At 42.9% G+C, this 18,144-nt stretch overlaps 1 protein-coding gene across 1 annotated transcript in view; it reads right to left on the bottom strand.

The window, feature by feature from the left end:
• LOC143295209 (transcription elongation factor A protein 1-like) overlaps window positions 1–12,145 on the bottom strand; it is a 44,112-nt gene extending 31,967 nt beyond the window's left edge. Inside the window, exons 1-3 of the mRNA XM_076606783.1 lie at window positions 11,958–12,145; window positions 3,622–3,762; window positions 410–478 (exon numbers count right to left, since the gene is read on the bottom strand). Coding sequence (XP_076462898.1) covers window positions 410–478; window positions 3,622–3,690 — 138 coding nt within the window. The 5' untranslated portion in view covers window positions 3,691–3,762; window positions 11,958–12,145. The remainder of the gene's footprint in view (window positions 1–409; window positions 479–3,621; window positions 3,763–11,957) is intronic.
• Window positions 12,146–18,144: the final 5,999 nt, after the last annotated feature.

Genomic DNA, 18,144 nt, shown 5'->3' with positions numbered 1-18,144 from the left:
CAACAAAGGTTTGCTGCTGGAGAGCAATGATATTTCAATGATATTTCAATCTCAACAAAGGTTTGCTGCTGGACAGCAATGATATTTCAATCTCAACAAAGGTTTGCTGCTGGACAGCAATGATATTTCAATCTCAACAAAGGTTTGCTGCTGGACAGCAATGATATTTCAATCTCAACAAAGGTTTGCTGCTGGAAAGCAATGATATTTCAAACAATCACTGAAAACATTGGCAGGTACTTTTAAGTGATCTACAGGAACTGTTACGTCCAAGTTTTCAAAGTCATTTACACATCTCTGCTGTAAAGGTAACACCTCCCAGGCAGGGACAATCACACATTGTGAAGTCCATGCAGTGCTGAGAGGGTCAGAAAGGGCAGACCTACTTTACAAACAGCTACAGCCATACCTGCAAGATCTGAAGAGAGATGGGCAGGTCCTGAAGTGTCTTTAACAGATCCAATGAGACAGTATGTTCCTGAAACAGGTAAAAACACACTCTGTGAGAGAAAGTGTGTGCGTGAGAGAGAGAGAGAGAGAGAGAGAGAGGGAGAGGGAGGGAGGGAGAGAGAGAGGGAGGGTGGAGGGGAGAGAGTCAGACATATAGACAGAGACTGTGAAAAAGAAAGAGAGGGAGGGTGGAGGGGAGAGAGAAAGACATACAGACAGAGACTGTGAAAAAGAAACAGAGGGAGGGTGGAGGGGAGAGAGTCAGACATACAGACAGAGACTGTGAAAAAGAAACAGAGGGAGGGGGGGGGAGAGAGTCAGACATACAGACAGAGACTGTGAAAAAGAAACAGAGGGAGGGTGGAGGGGAGAGAGTCAGACATACAGACAGAGACTGTGAAAAAGAAACAGAGAGAGGGTGGAGGGGAGAGAGACATACAGACAGAGACTGTGAAAAAGAAACAGAGAGAGGGTGGAGGGGAGAGAGACATACAGACAGAGACTGTGAAAAAGAAACAGAGAGGAGGGTGGAGGGGAGAGAGACATACAGACAGAGACTGTGAAAAAGAAACAGAGAGAGGGATGGAGTAGATCAAGAGAGAGAGAGAGACAGAGAGAATGAAGTTTTGTTGTTGTTGTTTTTATTGAGGGAAGTGGAATAAGCATACATGTGCTTTTTTTCATCCAGCCCTCAGGGCAAATGGAAAATGAAAATGAATCAAAACATCCACAAAGTAGCAAAGAGATGTTGAAATAAGGACATGACATTCACATACACATTTAAACATGCACATCTACATAATCCTGATACAAACATCATATTATGAAGGAAAAAGATCAACCCCCCCCTCCAAAAAACAAAAGAAACAAACAACCCCCCCCAAGCCCCCCCCCCCCCCCCCCCCCAAAAAAAAAAAAAAAAAAAAAAGTATACAGGACACTTTGTCCTGATTGTGGTTGTATATCATTAAGTATTGCGATAGCGGTTAGACATACAATTAAACTATATATACGTATTCAATAAGATAAAGTCAAGTTAAGTAGGATTGTTGACATATTTGTCCATAAGGTGTGTATGGTAATGTTTTTTGAATTCTTGAATGCTTTTCTGAACATTAAAATTGGATGAAACAGCCTCCTGAATAAATGAGACTGGATTTAAACAGATCTACTCTTGGGATGGAGATCTTAATCTTGTTGGTGGGTTTAAACAGATCTACTCTTGGGATGGAGATATTAATCTTGTTGGTCTGACGGACTAGCATGGCGGGAAATTTATCTCTCAAAGATGGAGCATAATTGGACATGATTTTAAACATAAAAAGTGCTTTGTTGTATTCAAGTTTAAGCTTTAGGGGAAGAATATCTAAATGTCTGTAGTCGGCAGCAGTCAGTGATGAAGATTTCAGAAGGATTAATTTAAGAGCTCGTCTATGCAGACTTAGTAAAGGTTTTAGTATATTATCGCCAGCTGAATCCCAAAGTGTTGACGCACAGTTAATATGTGATTCAATATAGCAAAAAAGAATAATTTTCAACAATGCAAATCAAGAAAATGTTTAATTCTGGAAAGCTGATCAATCTTTTTGGATAGAGTTTTGCATAATGACATAATATGACTGGACCAAGATAAGTTGTTATCAATGGTGACTCCAAGAATTTTATGATTATCAACTTCTTCTATTGGATGACCATTTATGGCAAAGAGTGGAAGGTTGTGTGAAAAGTTTTGGTGTTTCTGTCTGGTGGTGAGTACGAGACATTTCATTTTGGGGGGGATGGAGACGCATGAGACGCATTTAAATTGGACCATCTAAGAGAGAGAGAGAGAGAGAGTGTATACATGTGCATGCATGTGTGCATGTGTGTGTGTGTGTGTGTGTGTGTGCATGTGCGTGCGTGCGTGTGTGTGAGAGAGGAAGAGAGAGTAGGAAGAGGATGGCGATGGGAGGGGGCAAACTGGGCAGATGGTGAGCAGGTGTGGCTTTGTAGACAGGCTTTAAACTGTTTGTTATGTGGGTAGCAGGAGTGATGTGTGTGTGTGTGCATGCGTGCGTGCATGTCTGTGTGTGTGAGTGTGTGTGTGCATGCATGTGCGTGTGTGTGTTTGCGTGTGTGTGTGTGCATGTGTGCGTGCATGTCTGTGTGTGTGTGTGTGCATGCATGCATGTGTGTGTGTGTGTGTGTGTGTGTGAGTGCGTGTGTGTATGCATCTTGTGTGTGTGTGACTGTGTGTGTGTGTGTGTATGAGAGAGAGACAGACAGACAGACAGAGTGTATGTGTGTGTGCGTGGGGTGGGTGGGGGGGGTGATATACAAAAGGATAACTTTGTCATCTTTATTGTGAAATTGTTCCTAAGTCTTTATTGTTTATTCTTTTTATTGACTGTTATACCTGACCATGTTTATCACTGTATGTCTAATATTGTGTACAGGGTGTTCAGCCTGTATTATTGTTTATTCTTTTTATTGACTGTTATGCCTTACCATGTTTATCACTGTATGTCTAATATTGTGTACAGGGTGTTCAGCCTGTATTATTGTTTATTCTTTTTATTGACTGTTATGCCTTACCATGTTTATCACTTTATGCCTAATATTGTGTACAGGGTGTTCAGCCTGTATTATTGTTTATTCTTTTTATTGACTGTTATGCCTTACCATGTTTATCACTGTATGTCTAATATTGTGTACAGGGTGTTCAGCCTGTATTATTGTTTATTCTTTTTATTGACTGTTATGCCTGACCATGTTTATCACTTTATGCCTAATATTGTGTACAGGGTGTTCAGCCTGTATTTTGGGAGAACTGTGGTCATTGTTGTAACTGTTGCTGTTGTTGATTATCTTGTTGTTGCTGTAGCTGCTGCTGCTACTGCTGTTGTCATCATTATCATTGTTATTTATCATTATCATTATCGTCATAATCATTATGATTCTCAGTAACAGTAGTAGTAGTAGTAGTAGTAGTAGTAGTAGTAGGAATGTTGTTGTAGTGATGTAACTGCAATTATTATTTCCATTATCATGATGATGCTGATGATGATGATTATTGTAGTCATTATTCTCATTATCATTAATACCAATCACGATGAATAATACCATTATCATTGTACCACTATCACTCAGTATAATCTGTACTGACAGAACTCAAATCAACAGATAACTTACATTTGTGTTTGTGGAGATGAGTTTCTCTATTTTTTTGCCAATGGTCAAGACTTCTTCGGTGCACTCCATCAGACAACTTGTGTGCTGAGACAGGGTTCACTTCACTGTGCCTGGTCACTCACCTAGGACTGCTGCTTCCTTCTGCAAAACAAAGAAAAAACATAGCACACTGCCTTGACTTTACAGTGTCACAGGTCACTCACCTAGGACTGCTGCTTCCTTCTGCAAAACAAAGAAAAAAAACATAGCACACTGCCTTGACTTTACAATGTCACAGGTCACTCACCTAGGACTGCTGCTTCCTTCTGCAAAACAAAGAAAAAAAACATAGCACACTGCCTTGACTTTACAATGTCACAGGTCACTCCCCTAGGACTGCTGCTTCCTTCTGCTAAACAGAAAAAAAACATAGCACACTGCCTTGACTTTACAGTGTCACAGGTCACTCACCTAGGACTGCTGCTTCCTTCTGCAAAACAAAGAAAAAAACATAGCACACTGCCTTGACTTTACAGTGTCACAGGTCACTCACCTAGGACTGCTGCTTCCTTCTGCAAAACAAAGAAAAAAACATAGCACACTGCCTTGACTTTACAGTGTCACAGGTCACTCACCTAGGACTGCTGCTTCCTTCTGCAAAACAAAGAAAAAAACATAGCACACTGCCTTGACTTTACAGTGTCACAGGTCACTCACCTAGGACTGCTGCTTCCTTCTGCAAAACAAAGAAAAAACATAGCACACTGCCTTGACTTTACAATGTCACAGGTCACTCACCTAGGACTGCTGCTTCCTTCTGCAAAACAAAGAAAAAAAAACATAGCAGACTGCCTTGACTTTACAATGTCACAGATAATGAAGATTTCAAAATACCATGTGGATCTATGAACAGATCAATAGACAGACAAGACTGTCTAAGACAGAAGGAAAGCAGGCAGAGGAGGTGGTGCTGTTTTTTTTCCTAAAGAGAACCCAGCTGGTAGAAAGGTATCTGTAAAAACATATACTGTGTAAAACAACAATAATGATGATAACAATATGATGATGATGATAATGATAATGTTAATAATCTTTTAAACACAAACACTTTGGATATTAGTGCTGGACAGACAGACATATACTGAGATAGTGGACAGAAAGACAAAGAGAGACACAGAGAGAGAGAGAGACAGAGAGAGAGAGAGAGAGAGAGAGGGAGAGAGAGAGAGACAGAGAGAGAGAGAAAATTCTGAATGATTTAATGAACAGGCCTCAGGCCCATGTCAATGAGGGTGGTTACAAAGTCATATTCACAACAGAAGGATAGTTTCCTGCATGTTAACAAAATATGTGATCACAAAGTTTTTTACATGTATCAACTTGTACACGTGTACATAATATACGTACCATCATACATGCACATCACTCACACACACATGCACACACAAATGCAAACACACACACACAGACACGCGCACACCCACACATGTGCAAAAAGATACAAAAATATACACACATGCATAGAGACAGAAAGGGAGAGACAACACAAAGAAAAAGGCCCATGTAAATTTGGAATGTAACTTATTCCTACCCTCTGCAGGAACTGCACCAGTAATCATCACTACCTCAAAGTCTTTTCAGCCAACTCACCAAGAGGTGAAAGTGAAAATGGCAACCCTCACTTCAAACTGGCTGTGAGGCCTGACCTGTGCACTGCATTTAGACAGAGACAACACCTGGGCTATGTTGGGTAAGCAATCTTAGCAGCATTAACTTTGCTTTATGCTAAAAATTGTGCTTAGCCAACACGACAGGAAGGAAGGTGGCAGAATGGTGAAGACACTTGTCTGCCATTACACGGTTGGTGAGGGTGTGGGTTCACTTCCCACTCTCACCCCTGGTCCCAAGTTTGACTGCAAAATCAAACCTAGTGTCTGGTCATTCCGATCAGATACATGGAAGTTTCGTGTCCAACCGAAAAAGAACCCATGGCAACAACAGTGTTGTCCTCTGGCAAACTTTTACTAGAAAAATCCCCCATGATAGGCACACAAACAAAATATATATACGCAGTCAAAGCCTGACTAAGCATGTTGAGTTAGGCTGCTGGTCAGGCATCTGCCTAGCAGATGTAGTGAAGCATATACATGGAATTTTCCAAACAGTCTTGCATCTTTCAGAAACTGAAACAGCAAGTTCCATGAACTTAACAATGCAAATGCAGCATGGCTATGATCTATTGTGAAACCCAGCCTGCTCCCTTCTAGTTTTAATTTTCCGTTTTTCTTTTAAAACAAATATAGAGTGTATGGATCAGTCTGCACACTCAGACACATCCTTCAAACTGAAGCTGAAACTGAAACTGAAACCAGCTGAGATGGTGCTGACAGCTGGGGAGATCGTTTGCGTGTGTGTGTATGTGTGTGTGTGTGTGTGTGTGTGTATGTGTGTGTGTGTGTGTGTTGGTGGTTGACACAAGTCAGGAAACTTAATGCTATCACTTTTCTTTAAAAATAATAATAATAATAATAAAATAAAAAGATGTTCCAAAGAATATAAAAAGGTGTCTTTCAAATGACAAGGTGGGTGGTGTGATCAACAGTAACATGATGCTGTCTTGTATGCACACTGCATGACATTTGTTGGGTTTTTTGTTGTTGTTTTTTTCTTCTTTCAGACTTTTTTTTTTGTTTTTTGTTTTTGGTGCGTGTGTGCGTGTTCTCTCTTTAACATCTTTTCACTTTGAGTGATATTTGACTGCGTGCATGCGTGCGTGCGTTTGTGCGTGTTGTTGTTGTTGTTCTACATTTCCCCTGGTATGTGTGTGTGTGTGTATGTGTTGTTCTATATTTCCCCTGGTATGTGTGTGTGTTTGTATGTATGTGTTGTTCTACACTTCCCCTGGTATGTGTGTGTGTGTATGTGTTGTTCTACATTTCCCCTGGTATGTGTGTGTGTTTGTATGTATGTGTTGTTCTACACTTCCCCTGGTATGTGTGTGTGTGTATGTGTTGTTCTACATTTCCCCTGGTATGTGTGTGTGTGTATGTGTTGTTCTACATTTCCCCTGGTATGTGTGTGTGTGTATGTGTTGTTCTATATTTCCCCTGGTATGTGTGTGTGTGTATGTGTTGTTCTACATTTCCCCTGGTATGTGTGTGTGTATGTGTTGTTCTACATTTCCCCTGGTATGTGTGTGTGTGTATGTGTTTTTCTACATTTCCCCTGGTATGTGTGTGTGTATGTGTTGTTCTATGTTTCCCCTCGTCTTAACTAACAGCAGTCCTGCAAACTGATCATCTGAAAGAACTTGATTATCTATTACATTATTTACAGCCTTAATCACAATCTGATGGTCACATCTTAAACATGGTGGTGGTGGTGGTGTGTCCATTGAGATCGATGATGACCATCGTTGTCATCCAGCTGTGGGATAGGGGGAGGGTGGTGGTGGGGTGGGGGGAGGATGCTCATGAATCTATCTGTGAATGCGCAGATGGCTGAATAGTCCAATCTGCGCACGAAATGTTCGCTGACAGTTGGGGCAGACAAAGACAGGCATACCATTGTCAGGGAGCTTGTTTGCCCGTGACTTTCTGGCCTGCCTCTTCTGAACAGCTGCAGCAGTCCTGTTGGCCTCGCACAACTTGGCGCCTTTGTGCACAGCAGCGCGCCATTTGTCACGGTCCACTGCAGATTCCTCCCAGGAGTCAGGGTTCATATCAAACGCTTTCAGAGAGACTTTCAGAGTATCTCTGAAGCGCTTCTTCTGACCTCCGTGTGATCTCTTCCCTTGTTGCAGCTCGCCATAGAAGAGCCTTTTGGGCAGCCGATGGTCTGGCATGCGCGCCACGTGTCCAGCCCAGCGAAGCTGGGACTGCATCAGGATGGTGAAGACACTGGGAAGGGTGGCTTTTGCGAGCACCTCTGTGTCTGGGGTCCTGTCTTGCCACTTGATGTTCAGTAGCTTCCTGAGGCATGTTGTGTGGAAGTGGTTCAGCTTCTTGGCATGTCGTTGGTACACTGTCCACGTTTCGCAGGCGTACAGTAGTGTGGGGAGAACTACTGCTCTGTAGACCTTTAGCTTGGTCTCAAGACTAATGCCTCTTCTGTTCCAGACATTTGCATTGAGTCTACCAAAAGTTGCGCTTGCTCTTGCAATCCTGACGTTCACTTCATCGTCGATTGTCACATTTCGTGACAGTGTGCTGCCAAGGTATGTGAACCGCTCCACCGCACTGAGTCTCTGACCGTTGACTGTGATGTTGGGCTCAACGTAGGGTTTCCCTGGGGCTGGCTGATGGAGAACTTCAGTTTTCCTCGTGCTGATATCAGGTAAGGCTGAAGTTCCTGCTGGCAGTGGCAAACTTGTCGACGCTGAGTTGCATGTCAGCTTCAGATCCAGCGTTGAGGGCACAATCATCAGCAAACAAAAAGTCTCTGATGATGTCTGTCATGACCTTCGTTTTTGCTTGAAGCCTTCTGAGGTTAAACAGCTTGCCATCTGTTCGATACTTTAGGCCGATTCCAACATCGCCATCTCTGAAGGCATCAGTAAGCACTGCAGAGAACATGAGGCTGAACAGCGTTCGAGCCAGGACGCAGCCTTGCTTGACACCATTTGTGACAGCAAAAGGAGCAGATATCTTAAACATAATAAGATAATTGTTACATAAATGACAAGATATTATTAATAAACTATGTATCTTGTAATCAAGCAGTTTGATTCCTATAAAATGTATACACCCACGTAAACATGCATGTATGTATGTACACCCACACCCACCCACCCACCCACACACACTTGTAGCTGAACATATATTTTTCATATATGAACAAGCAAGCTAGTATGCATACACCCAAACAGTCTAAAGAAACATAAGATTAAATCAATGACCTTTTACATGTTATATACTGAGCAACCACACCCTTGGATGTAATGCAACATTAGGCACAGAGAGAGAGAGAGAGAGAGAGTGAGAGAGACTGAGTGAGAGAGAGAGAAAGAGGGGAGGGGGGGAATCAGATCAGTATTATTTTTTAGGTAATGAATGGCCATAGCTCTTTAAGAAAGAGTGGTGTGAATGATCAATCATAAGGTACCACAAAATGTTTACAACAAAAGAGGAAAAATGGGGAAAGAATCCAGTTCATGATTTCAAATCTTTCATGGTAAATAAGCAAGAAAATTGTATCTGACAAGTTCAAAAGGTCAACTAAAACCACAGAAAGCACATTTTTGGGGTTGAATTTTTATGTGTTTCTGTATCTAGATATGAAACTGGAAGTTGTCTTCTATTCCACACACACACAATCACAAACACACACACACACACACACACACACACACACACAATGACACAGTTATAAACACTGAAAAGCAAAAACATCTTAAAAAAGAGAGAAAAAAAAGATTAAACTGCACATTCTGTTCATTTCTCAGCAGCTACTAACACAGATAATAAGAATTACTCAAACTGACACAGCATCTTCTTTCCTTCTTTCATGACAGTGGCTGAGTAAGAAAATAAATAAATAAATAAATAAATAACAGATAATAAAATAAAACCAATCCTTTTTTTGTACAGTATTACTTTATATCCATTCAACAGATAAAAACTTTTAAATGGAATCTGATGTTTTTATTTAAAAACAATCATGACAATTGACATTTCACTATTTTTGGCACCAATCCAGTTTAGACTGAACAACATTTTTATAATTTAGAAAACATGAAGAATGAGTTCCCCCTCCTCCATTTCTAAATAACATATGTATGCTTTCTTTAACAGACTACTCTGAGCTTGCTTGTATATAATATTTAAGATTATGATTATTCAGAATACTTTACAATGTCAACAACAAGAAATCGCAGCCATTGGGAACTGCTGACATCAAAGTGGGGAGGGGTCTGACAAATGGAAGGCTCCTCACCATGGACCATTTGAGTCATAAGGTGCAGTCATCCTGTCTGGCATGTTGTTTGCAAAGAATCATAAGGTGCAGTCATCATGACAGGCATGTCGTTTGCAAAGAGTCATAAGGTGCAGTCATCATGTCAGGCATGTCGTTTGCAAAGAGTCATAAGGTGCAGTCATCATGTCAGGCATGTCGTTTGTAAAGAGTCATAAGGTGCAGTCATCATGTCAGGCATGTCGTTTGCAAAGAGTCATAAGGTGCAGTCATCATGTCAGGCATGTCGTTTGCAAAGAGTCATAAGGTGCAGTCATCATGTCAGGTATGTCGTTTGCAAAGAGTCATAAGGTGCAGTCATCATGTCAGGCATGTCGTTTGCAAAGAGTCATAAGGTGCAGTCATCATGTCAGGTATGTAGTTTGCAAAGAGTCATAAGGTGCAGTCATCATGTCGGGTATGTCGTTTGCAGAGAATCATAAGGTGCAGTCATCATGTCAGGCATGTCGTTTGCAAAGAATCATAAGGTGCAGTCATCATGTCAGGCATGTCGTTTGCAGAGAATCTGAGTCTTGGGTTCCAGTCCTGGCAGTTACTGGTGGGAAGACTAATATTTTTCTGCTGTCCCATATCAACATATGAGCAGGCTTATTATTGCCTAAAACCCTTTCATGCAACCACTATGAATCTGTATATCTTCTGTGTACATGTGGAAGATTGAAATTTGAATTCTATGTCAGTTTGGTCAGTACACAAAGAATTAAAGATACCCCACTGATTGGAAGCAGTAGCAATGGGGACTGACTTCCAGTTGTACCTAAGCTTCACAGCTAAAACATGTATAAACACCCCATCAATTCAGTTTTAAAGCTTTTTGGAGTTTGTATTGCATGCACTTAGTGTACATTCTGTCTTCATTACCAAATGTAAGAAATAGTTCTACTTGCTTGCTATCAAGATTTTGACGCTGCTTGCAATTTTTGCTTGCTTAATTTCCTGTGACAGGAATATCAACAGGTTTACAATCTGGTTTCTGAAATAGTATAATTGGGTGGAAAAAATGTGAAATATGTGCATTTTTATTTTTCAGTTGAAATAAAATCTTCACTCTGGATTAAGATTTTATGATTGGTTTTGTGTTGCTTTTTTGTCTTTTTGGGCTTTCCTTTGAATTTGTGATTCGTAATATGAAAATTTCATTTTATTATCCTTGCCTCAGTCTCTTTGTAGTTTTAAATGATTAACATTCTTTTTCTGCCAAGAGACTGAAGGATCCAGCTTTCGACCTAGAACCCAGGGCTCAAACTTTCTTCTCCCTGGGCGAGAATCGTCACCTAAACTCAACTTACTCTTTTAAGATTTCCTGGCAACCGTCGTTGATTACAATCACGCAGTTTTGCAGTTCTCTTGAACTTAGCTGGGACAAACTTGTATATAATATTTAAGATTATGATTATTCAGAATACTTTACAATGTCAACAACAAGAAATCGCAGCCATTGGGAACTGCTGACATCAAAGTGGGGAGGGGTCTGATAAATGGAAGGCTCCTCACCATGGACCATTTGAGTCATAAGGTGCAGTCATCATGTCAGGCATGTCATTTACAAAGAGTCATAAGGTGCAGTCATCATGTCAGGCATGTCGTTTGCAGAGAATCTGAGTCTCGGGTTCCAGTCCTGGCAGTTACTGGTGGGAAGACTAGTATTTTTCTGCTGTCCCATATCAACATATGAGCAGGCTTATTATTGCCTAAAACCCTTCCATGCAACCACTATGAATCTGTATATCTTCTGTGTACATGTGGAAGATTGAAATTTGAATTCTATGTCAGTTTGGTCAGTACACAAAGAATTAAAGATACCCCACTGATTGGAAGCAGTAGCAATGGGGACTGACTTCCAGTTGTACCTAAGTCTCACAGCAAAAACATGTAAAAACACCCCATCAATTCAGTTTTAAAGCTTTTTGGAGTTTGTATTGCATGCACTTAGTGTACATTCTGTCTTCATTACCAAATGTAAGAAATTGTTCTACTTGCTTGCTATCAAGATTTTGAGGCTGCTTGCAATTTTTGCTTGCTTAATTTCCTGTGACAGGAATATCAACAGGTTTACAATCTGGTTTCTGAAATAGTATAATTGGGTGGAAAAATGTGAAATATGTGCATTTTTATTTTTCAGTTGAAATAAAATCTTCACTCTGGATTAAGATTTTATGATTGGTTTTGTGTTGCTTTTTTGTCTTTTGGGGCTTTCCTTTGAATTTGTGATTCGTAATATGAAAATTTCATTTTATTATTATCCTTGCCTCTGTCTCTTTGTAGTTTTAAATGATTAACATTCTTTTTCTGCCAAGAGACTGAAGGATCCAGCTTTCGACCTAGAACACAGGGCTCAAACTTTCTTCTCCCTGGGCGAAGATCGTCACCTAAACTCAACTTACGCTTTTAAGCTTTCCTGGCAACCGTCGTTGATTACAATCACGCAGTTTTGCAGTTCTCTTGAACTTAGCTGGTAAACTAAATATATGAACTTGTTGAATGAATGTGATGGGCAATGGTTAAAAGAGCACGTTAGAATTACAGACAGTAAAGAAACTTCGCGATTAGCTAACGTGATTTACGTGGTGCAGCTGCAAAAATCACTTTGTGTTCAGCGGCTGCTGCGGTGTCTCTTTACCAGAATGTAAACTAATGTACCGTTTTTTGTCCCAAAATTCTCATAAACTTACAGAGACGCAGGGAATTCTATATTTCCGAGGAAAGTGAGGGATATTGATACATTGCAAGAGGTGCGGTATTCGAAGAACTGTGTGTACATACTAAGCCTTAATGTTTCCTCACGACACATTCTTCGGTAATTTGACTAAATTTCCTGATTAGTCACGGTTGAACCAAACGGGCAACAAGCAATGGATTGACACACACCTTAATTCCCTTGCCTTGCTCTGAAGAAGAAAGAAAGAAGGAAAGAAAGAAAGAAAGAAAAAAGAAGAAGACGGACTTGTGTGCAGCCTTGAACCCAGCCCCTCGATCATCACGGTACCTTGGAGGACAGTGACCCAGGCCATGAAGATGAACGATCTCCTGTCCGTCGTCAATGGCCTCCGTGACGTGTTTATTTCTGGTGATCCGTGGAGGTACATGAGAATGTAATGTTGTTCAAGTAACAGATACAAAACGTCAGTGACACATGTTAGCATTGTGCTCACAATCCGGTTACAATTACAGCCATACCGGACGGGCCGGCTAAAGAGCCGAGTGGTCAAAGCGTTGGGCTTTCCGAATCCGTGCCGTGAGGGTAACGGGTTCGAATCTCGGTAACGGCACCTGGTGGGTAAAGGGTGGAGATTTTTCCGATCTCCCGGGTCAACATACATGCAGACCTGCTTGTGCCTGAACCCCTTCGTGTGAATACGCATGCAGAAGATCAAATACCGGTGCACCGGCTTTAAAGATCCCCGGCGTAATCCATGTCAGCGTTTGGTGGGTTTTGGAAAGAACTTATCAGACATTGAGGTGAGTCCTATCAGGGTCTTCAGTGTCAGCAGATTCATAGGGGACTGTCGCTGGAAGGACGTGGTGGCGGTATCCACTCTGAGAGAGACGTCGGGGGCTCACCGGCTCAGTTTGGTTCTGCGACCAGCCCATTATATTGACATCAGTAGGGGGATCAGTAGGTGGTGTCATAAGTACGTTGAATCCGGAACATTGGGCACTACTGAACACTGATCACCGAAATAACTCAGCACCAGTGCAGGGTCTCCTCAGTCTGGTGTGTGGCCTCCTGTCGACATAACACCGATGGCCCCGGAAAAATAAAGAAAGAAAAAGAACTGACATACCCAGCATGCACCGCCCGGCATGACTGCCCACATGGCGGGGGTAAAAACGGTCATACATGGAAAAGCACACTGACTCATCACAGTGCAAACTGTACGAGGGAACGTGGGAGTCGCAGCCCACGTGCGACTGAAGAAGGAGAAGAAGAAGGGGAAGAAGAAGGAGAAGAAGAAGGAGAAGAAGGGGGAAGAAGAAGGGGAAGGAGGAGAAGGGGAAGAAGGAGAAGAAGGAGGAGAAGAAGGGGAAGAAGAAGGAGAAGAAGGGGAAGAAGGAGAAGGAGAAGGGGAAGAAGGAGAAGAAGAAGGGGAAGAAGGAGAAGGGAAGAAGGGGAGGAGAAGGGGAAGAAGGAGAAGAAGAAGGAGAAGAAGACAGCCGTACTGGCCGGTTCGCTGCATGATACATTTATTTGGAGGGAAAAAAAACATAAGCGTCTCCTAAGCAAGATATAAAGTTTGGGTTTTGTTGTTGTTTTGTTTGTTTGTTTGGTATACAGTGCAAGAAGTTAATGAATATGTATTATGAACATAAATAATAGGTATTCGTTAAAAGAATTTGTAAATAAGTCAACTCAGGCTGGTCACCTGGCCTTGACCAGAAATTGTTTCCTACCACCCAGTTCTTCACAGGTACATGTTTGTCCACTCTTGTAGGAGAGTCTCAGTGTAGTTCCATATGCTTCTTCCCTTCCCTTCATTGCGTTTGGACAAAATCCATATACGCTACACCACATCAAGCAGATGCCTGACAGCAGCATAACCAAACGTGCTAGTCAGGCCTTCAGTGCTATGATGTATCTATTTTACAATTAGATTTTTGTGTACCTATCAGGGTGGATTTCATCAACAGAATTTTGCCAGTGGACAACACGTACTGTTGTTGCCATGGGTTCTTTTTCAGTGCGCCAAGTGCGTGCTGCACACAGGACCTCGGTTTATCGTCTCATTCGAATGCCTAGAGGTTCAGTTTGATTTTCCATCAAACGTTGGAGACCATGGAAAGACGAGAGCGGGAATGGAACCCGGACCCTGGCGGACACTGTGCTGGCGGACACTGTGCTGGCGGACACTGCGGACACTGTTACTGGCGGACACTGTGCTGGCGGACACTGCGGACACTGTGCTGGCGGACACTGTGCTGGCGGACACTGTACTGGCGGACACTGTGCTGGCGGACACTGTGCTGGCGGACACTGCGGACACTGTGCTGGCGGACACTGTTACTGGAGGACACTGCGGACACTGTGCTGGCGGACACTGTGCTGGCGGACACTGTGCTGGCGGACACTGTTACTGGAGGACACTGCGGACACTGTGCTGGCGGACACTGTGCTGGCGGACACTGTGCTGGCGGACACTGTACTGGCGGACACTGTTACTGGCGGACACTGCGCTGGCGGACACTGTACTGGCGGACACTGTTACTGGCGGACACTGCGCTGGCGGACACTGCGGACACTGTACTGGCGGACACTGTACTGGCGGACACTGTGCTGGCGGACACTGTACTGACAGACACTGTACTGACAGACACTGTACTGGCGGACACTGTACTGGCGGACACTGTGCTGACAGACACTGTACTGACAGACACTGTACTGGCGGACACTGTGCTGGCGGACACTGTACTGACAGACACTGTACTGACAGACACTGTACTGGCGGACACTGTACTGGCGGACACTGTGCTGGCGGACACTGTGCTGGCGGACACTGTACTGGCGGACACTGTACTGGCGGACACTGTACTGACAGACACTGTACTGACAGACACTGGCGGACACTGTACTGGCGGACACTGTACTGGCAGACAGGCGTTTTAACCACTCTGGCAAAGCAGTCTGTTTTAATGGACCCACTGCTCCCTGTTGATGACAGTACTTTTCTTCTTCTTCTTCTTCTTCTTCTTCTTCTTTTTCTTCTTCTTCTTTTCCCTTCCTCTCTTCATCTTTACTAAAGATGGTCTTGAAGACCATTGAAGCCATTGCTGTCCAGACCGCGTGTCTGTCTGTGTGTTGTTATCAAACTAGGCATCTGTGTATGTATATATGTATGTATGTATGTATGTATGTATGGTGGGAGGGGAGGGGAGGGGAGGGAGAGAGGGGCACTTTGCTTGATCAGATTTGTTTCCAAGCTGCGTGCGTGCGTACGTAATATATACTATGAGGATGGTGTGGATAATTTTCTGCGCGCGCGCGCGCGCGCGTGTGTGTGTGTGTGTGTGTGTGCGCGTGCGCGCGCGCGCGCAAATGTGAATTCATTATGTTATGTTCTTGTGTATAATGCGCGCGCGCGCGTGTGTGTGTGTTTGTTTGTGTGTGTGCGTGTGTGCGTGCGTCAGTGCGTGCGTGCGTGTGTGTGTGTGTGTAAATTCAGTCGGGCATGTCCAATGCATTGCTAACCTCTTAATGTGAAGTATATAACTTTAAACTGAACCAGAAGAGTGCATCATAGAATTTGTTAACAGTAGTAGTAGTAGTAGTAGTAGTAGTAGTAGTAGTGTGGTGGTGGTGATAGTGGTAGTAGTAGTGGTGGTGGTGGTGATAGTGGTAGTAGTGTGGTGGTGGTGGTGATAGTGGTAGTAGTAGTGGTGGTGAAAAATCCCTCTCAAGATTCATAAACCCAAACAAACAGTTACTGCCTTAAGCTAATCTGTCTTTCTCGTGACGTCTAAGATCATTGAGAAGGGCGTTCTTAACCATGTCTTTCCGAGTGTTTTAACACACAATCACATTGCTCATCTGCAATCATTGTGCTGAATTACAGGCCGTAACCATGTCTTTCCGAGTGTTTTAACACACGATCACATTGCTTATCTGCAATCATTGTGCTGAATTACAGGCCGTAACCATGTCTTTCCCAGTGTTTTAACACACGATCAGGTTGCTCATCTGTAATCATTGTGCTGAATTACAGGCCGTAACCATGTCTTTCCCAGTGTTTTAACACACAATCACATTGCTCATCTGTAATCATTCTGCTGAATTACAGGCCGTAACCATGTCTTTCCCAGTGTTTTAACACACGATCAGGTTGCTCATCTGTAATCATTGTGCTGAATTACAGGCCGTGACCATGTCTTTCCGAGTGTTTTAACACACGATCACATTGCTCATCTGTAATCATTGTGCTGAATTACAGGCCGTAACCATGTCTTTCCCAGTGTTTTAACACACGATCACATTGCTCATCTGTAATCATTGTGCTGAATTACAGGCCGTAACCATGTCTTTCCGAGTGTTTTAACACACGATCAGGTTGCTTATCTGTAATCATTCTGCTGAATTACAGGCCGTAACCATGTCTTTCCCAGTGTTTTAACACACGATCACATTGCTTATTTGCAATCATTGTGCTGAATTACAGGTTGCAGGGTACTAAAATATCCCAGTAATGAAGGTCGACAAGTGACGTTTTTGCCCCAGAGGGTGCAAGAGAGCTGATAATAATTATATATACTTCACAGAAATTATGGATCACTCTATAAAGTGCGTTTTATAAAATGTTTTAAAAACTGACAGACAGTTGAAATGAAGCAGACTACACGTGGTCTGTCTCTGGCCTCTGAATGCATACACGTCTGTTTCAGCATCGACTGCATCATGAACAGCTTCCAAAAATACATTTGATATATCGATGTTCAGGCCATATGTCCACAGTTATTCGGTGGTTTACATAGTTGACGTTTTTCATTGCTGAAAAAAAAAAAAAAAGAAAAGAAAAGAAAGCGCACACCCAGGAGCGCAGCTGCAGTTATGAGTGACGCTCAGTGCATTGCCTGCAGTCTACCAGTTATGAGTGACGCTCACTACATTGCCTGCAGTCTACCAGTTATGAGTGACGCTCACTGCATTGCCTGCAGTATACCAGTTATGAGTGACGCTCACTGCATTGCCTGCAGTCTACCAGTTATGAGTGACGCTCACTACATTGCCTGCAGTATACCAGTTATGAGTGACGCTCATTGCATTGCCTGCAGTATACCAGTTATGAGTGACGCTCATTACATTGCCTGCAGTCTACCAGTTATGAGTGACGCTCACTACATTGCCTGCAGTCTACCAGTTATGAGTGACGCTCAGTGCATTGCCTGCAGTCTACCAGTTATGAGTGACGCTCACTGCATTGCCTGCAGTCTACCAGTTATGAGTGACGCTCACTACATTGCCTGCAGTCTACCAGTTATGAGTGACGCTCATTGCATTGCCTGCAGTCTACCAGTTATGAGTGACGCTGATTGCATTGGCTGCAGTATACCAGTTATGAGTGACGCTCACTACATTGCCTGCAGTATACCAGTTATGAGTGACGCTCATTGCATTGCCTGCAGTCTACCAGTTATGAGTGACGCTCACTACATTGCCTGCAGTATACCAGTTATGAGTGACGCTCATTGCATTGCCTGCAGTATACCAGTTATGAGTGACGCTCATTACATTGCCTGCAGTCTACCAGTTATGAGTGACGCTCACTACATTGCCTGCAGTATACCAGTTATGAGTGACGCTCACTACATTGCCTGCAGTATACCAGTTATGAGTGACGCTCACTGCATTGCCTGCAGTCTACCAGTTATGAGTGACGCTCACTACATTGCCTGCAGTCTACCAGTTATGAGTGACGCTCACTACATTGCCTGCAGTCTACCAGTTATGAGTGACGCTCACTACATTGCCTGCAGTCTACCAGTTATGAGTGACGCTCATTGCATTGCCTGCAGTCTACCAGTTATGAGTGACGCTCACTGCATTGCCTGCAGTATACCAGTTATGAGTGACGCTTATTGCAT

The sequence above is a fragment of the Babylonia areolata genome, chromosome 20, assembly GCF_041734735.1.
Source record: "Babylonia areolata isolate BAREFJ2019XMU chromosome 20, ASM4173473v1, whole genome shotgun sequence".
In the NCBI taxonomy this organism is placed as follows: Eukaryota; Metazoa; Mollusca; class Gastropoda; order Neogastropoda; family Buccinidae; genus Babylonia; species Babylonia areolata.
This window is presented reverse-complemented; position numbering and strand designations above follow the sequence as displayed.